Source organism: Raphanus sativus, unplaced genomic scaffold (assembly GCF_000801105.2).
Source record: "Raphanus sativus cultivar WK10039 unplaced genomic scaffold, ASM80110v3 Scaffold3884, whole genome shotgun sequence".
NCBI classification, from domain to species: domain Eukaryota; kingdom Viridiplantae; phylum Streptophyta; class Magnoliopsida; order Brassicales; family Brassicaceae; genus Raphanus; species Raphanus sativus.
The window spans coordinates 4978-9405 of record NW_026619188.1 but is presented as its reverse complement, the minus strand read 5'-3'; the positions used below and the strand labels follow the sequence as shown (position 1 = coordinate 9405).

General features: G+C 39.9%; 1 protein-coding gene and 1 pseudogene across 2 annotated transcripts; both read left to right on the top strand.

Annotated features, from left to right (window-relative positions):
• Positions 1-184: 184 nt before the first annotated feature.
• LOC108831117 (F-box/FBD/LRR-repeat protein At1g16930) lies at positions 185-2081 on the top strand. Of its 2 annotated transcripts, XM_018604682.2 has the most exons (4): positions 185-751; positions 853-993; positions 1071-1309; positions 1933-2081. In XM_018604682.2, exons 1-4 carry the CDS (start codon positions 251-253, stop codon positions 1940-1942), a joined length of 891 nt encoding a protein of 296 aa, XP_018460184.1. In that variant the 5' UTR covers positions 185-250; the 3' UTR covers positions 1943-2081. The 2 variants fall into 2 exon arrangements, with proteins under 2 accessions (XP_018460184.1, XP_056857681.1); XM_057001701.1 differs by lacking the exon at positions 1933-2081 and having other exon boundaries at positions 186-751; positions 1071-1527.
• A 182-nt stretch (positions 2082-2263) lies between these two features.
• On the top strand, positions 2264-4058 carry LOC130507001 (F-box/FBD/LRR-repeat protein At1g16930-like; annotated as a pseudogene).
• Positions 4059-4428: the final 370 nt, after the last annotated feature.

Genomic DNA, 4428 nt, shown 5'->3' with positions numbered 1-4428 from the left:
GAAACGGGCCAAGTTCAACACAAACCGAAGTACACATACAAGCCCTCGCGGCTAGAGCCCAAACGCTAACGGACCACAACAAAAGAGAAACAAACAGGCCACAGCCCAATCTAGAAACCCGGCCGTCTACGGAGCGAATATAAAGAGTTAAGGAAAGAGATATCATATCTCGACTCCATGAACGTTTATGAAAACGTTTTCCGTTTCGGTTTCATTTCGTCTATTCAATCGTTTCTTTCCTTAACAGGTTATGCGTTTAGACAGAGTAAGGTACGACCAGTCGTCCGAGAGCGGCGAATCCAACCTCGAGACGCTCGTAGCTAGCTGCCCTGTTCTCGAGAAGCTGACCGTAATCAGGGATCGCTTTGAGCTTCTTGAGATCATGCGTGTGCGGTCCGCGTCTTTGAAAAGTTTCGTTCTAGGGATTGAGGATTACGAAGTTGGTCTGTTGGGAGAGGATCATGTTGTGGAGATAGATGCTCCGAGGCTTGAGCTTATGAGTCTCTGTGATCAGTTATCTCGAATCGTCGTTATTCACAGTATTGCTCCATGTGCGGTGGTGAAAATCGATGTTAACTTTGATGGGAAGGACGGTTATGCATTACTGTACCAAGATGATGATGATGATGATGATGATGATGGTGATGATGATGATGATGATGATGATGATTCCAAGAGGACTATGATCCGTAATTTCCTCACCAGTATATCCACAGTCTGCGGCATGGAGATCTCTTCTGTTACTCTACAGGTAGGCACACTCATGATGTTTGATTCCAATAACAGTTTATAAATAATACAAAAATGCATGATTATTATCATTACATTTTTTTTTGAATATTGTAAACACAGGTCATTCATAATTACTCAAAAGTGGAACCGTTGCCTCAGTTCTTTGACTTGTCTTGGTTAAAAGTTTATTTCCTTGAGTCGTTTTGGGAATTGCTGCCAACCTTTCTTTGTTGCTGCCCGAGTCTACACACACTCGTCCTGGTGCGTCTTTATTATTCTTCTATGCAAAAAGTTTGCATAATCCCATAGAAACTTAACTACCTCTTTGTTTGAGTCAGGAATTTGAGTTTGATAAAGAGGGATGCCCAATGAAACTCTCCTCTGTGCCGCAGTGTTTCGTATCATCTCTCAAGTATGTTGAGCTTGTGACACAAGGCACAACAAAAACATCAAGCCAGATGAAATTAGCTATATTCTTTCTGAGGAACTGCGCTGTCCTGAAGAAACTGACTTTAAGCGGGAGTTTCGGTGACGACATCATTAAGAAAATCAAAAAGATTCCAAGAAGGTCTAAAAGGTGCGTCATTGTCACTGGTTGAGCCACAACTTATATAACCCTAGACAAGATGAAGAATGAATCTAACTTATAGTAGTAGTAGTAATCCAATGTAAGACTATTTTAGCTTCTTTTTTTGCGTCATTGTCAAGTTTCCTAGGTTCGACCTAGATGTTATCAAGCTAATTTGCCTTCTTTTAAGAGTTTTATACTCTCAATCAGACTCTATTAATCTTGAAGTTGGGGGTTATGTGAATATCTTGAATCAATATAATATGAATGATTATAATCTTGCTAATCCACTTCATAAACCTGAGAGCGAGTGTCAAAGTTTTAGTAATGCAGTTATAATCATTTATACATTTATTTCTCTTCATACAACGTTTTGTTAAGGACTTGTAGAGTTGTAGTAGCATATATATCTCGTCAGTTCTCAAGTTATTAGCTCAATCTACATCAGTTTTCAATTTTGTCCGATCAATCACAATTGTTAAGCATGTCGGCCATTTTGGTTTAATACTGTAGTAGTCCAGAATTGACTCTGTTTTGGATGCTCTGGAAAATCTGGAAATCCAAGAATAACTTGAAATCTTTAATGGAATGAGAGTTAATCCTCGACGTGGTGCTATGTTATGTTACTGCAGAGGTTTGTGACTGGATAGGAAAACACAAGTAAAGACTCTAGCGTACCGCGACTTGTGCTGTCCAAAGGAGATTATGGTCTCCTCCCGTAATCATACTACAAATGTAAAGTTGATGCTGCATATACAATTCTCAAAGCTCAAATGAACTAGTAAACGAGTTACCTACCTAATGGGCTTTATAATGATTATTACATTCATCAGTTCTAATAAAAGTTATTGTAGTGGGCCGGGCCATCGATAGTAAGAGTCCAATTTTCTCACCCAAAATCGAGAGATGGGAACAAAAACAGATGAGAATACGTGGCATGATTTTTAGAGTTTGAAATGTTGAGGTGGCGGCTTTAAAAGAAGAGAGAGAAACCAAAGGTCTTGTGACAATTTAGGGTTTAGAGAGCGCAAGTAATGGAGAAAAAGTTGGCGAAAGAGAAGCAAAGCAACTCAGAGATGAACGATTTACCAGATTCGTTGCTTTGTCACATACTCTCTTTCCTGTCGACAAAAGATTCATATCGAAGCAGCCTTTTGTCGAAACGCTGGAGGAGTCTCTGGTTACAGGTTCCTGTTTTCGACTTGGACTCACACCTATTCCACCACTATGACGATTTCAGGTTTATTGATTTGGACAATAGGTTTCTTGAATCTGACGAAAAACTAACCTTGAATAGATTCAAGTTGAGCTGAGCCCATGAGTATGTTGATGATTATTTTGAAGAGGATAGTGTTTTGGGGTCATGGATAGATGCTTTAGTCAAGCGCAGAGTTCGCCATCTAGATTTTGAGGTTGACTCAGATTATTACGAACTTGTTTGGATGCCTCTTTCGCTGTATTCGTGTACCACCTTGGTCAGCTTAAGTCTCTGCCACGTGGACTTGTGCGGCTCTGAACTAGCGTCTGCTGTCTCCCTGCCTTGTCTCAAGGTTATGCGTTTAGATAGAGTAAGGTACGATGACGACCTTGATGTGCTTCTAGCTAGCTGCCATGTTCTCGAGAAGCTGACCGTAATCAGGGGTCGCTTTGAGCGTCTTGCAACCTTGCGTGTGCGGTCCAAGTCTTTGAAAAGTCTCGCTCTAGGTATTGAGGATTTCGAAGGTTGTCTCTTGGGAGAGGAGGATCATGCTGTGGAGATAGATGCTCCGAGGCTTGAGCTTATGAGTCTCCGTGATGAATTATCTCGAAGCGTCGTTATTCACAGTATTGCTCCCTATGCACTGGTGAGAATCGATGTTAACTTTGATGGGAAGTACGGTATTGCATTACTGTACCAAGATGATGATGACGATGATTATGATGATTCCAAGAGGACTATGATCCGTAATTTTCTCAGCAGGATATCTAGAGTCCGCGGCATGGAGATATCTTCTGTTACTCTACAGGTACACACACTCATGGTGTTGACTAAATAACAATATATATACCTAATACAAGAATGCATTAGTATCATTACATTTTTTTTTTTAATATTGTGAACACAGGTCATCCATAATTACTCAAAATTGGAACAGTTACCTCAGTTCTCTGACTTGTCTTGGTTAAAAGCTTGTTTCCTTGAGTCGTTTTGGGAATTGCTGCCAACCGTTCTTTGTTGCTGCCCGAATCTACACACACTCTTCCTGGTGAGTCTCTTGTATGTAAACGTTTGCATATCATCCCATAAAACTTAACTATCTCCTTGTTTAGAAATTTAAGTTTGATAAAGAGGGATGCCCGATCAAACTCTCCTCTGTGCCGCCGTGTTTCGTGTCATCTCTCAAGTATGTTGAGCTGGCTGCACCAGGCACAACAAAAACATCAAGCCAGATGGAATTAGCAAGATTCTTTCTGAGGAACTGCGCTGTCCTTAAGAAACTGACTTTAAGAGGGAGTTTAGGTGATGACATCATTAAGAAAATCAAGAAGATTCCAAGAAGGTCTAGAAGGTGCGTCATTGTCACTGGTTGAGCCACAGTGGGCGAGATGAAGAATGAATCTAACTTATAGTAGTAGTAATCCAGTGTACGACTATCTTAGGTTTTTTGTGTGGGCATAGCTTCAAGTTTCCTAGGTTCGACCTAGATGTTATCAAGCTCTAATTTACCTTTTTAAGAGAGCTCCGACTCTGTTAACCTTATATCTTATGTAGTTGGGTGTTATGAAGAATCCACACTTGTTTAAAATATATATTTTGTACATGAAAAATAGCGTAACAGCCGCAAAAGAATATAAACTGGATCCAGAGACGAAGAGAAGTGAATCTAAATTGGTAATAAGCTCTGCATCCTTTACATGCAGCAGTAAGGTGTCTTCTGAAGTGTAATGAGCTCAAAGTCATTCTTCTCCAGCATATGTAATTTAACGTTTGAATGTTCAAGCATTTAGTCAAATAATCAAAGACCATTGCTAAAAAAATACTCGGTTTCTATTTGCCGAGATGTTCCCTTATAGCTTCGGTAAGTAATAGGCAATAGCTAATCTCAAAATAATTTGACTTTCAAACAAATTAATTTTTCAGATGGAGA

What these genes read in the sequence shown, in the direction of transcription:
- LOC108831117 (XM_057001701.1), top strand. Translation starts at nt 251, where the DNA reads ATGCGTTTAGACAGAGTAAGGTACGACCAGTCGTCCGAGAGCGGCGAA. An exon ending in TCTCTTCTGTTACTCTACAG is followed by an intron (nt 752 to 852) that starts GTAGGCACACTC and finishes TTGTAAACACAG; the next exon opens with GTCATTCATAATTACTCAAA. An exon ending in GTCTACACACACTCGTCCTG is followed by an intron (nt 994 to 1,070) that starts GTGCGTCTTTAT and finishes TGTTTGAGTCAG; the next exon opens with GAATTTGAGTTTGATAAAGA.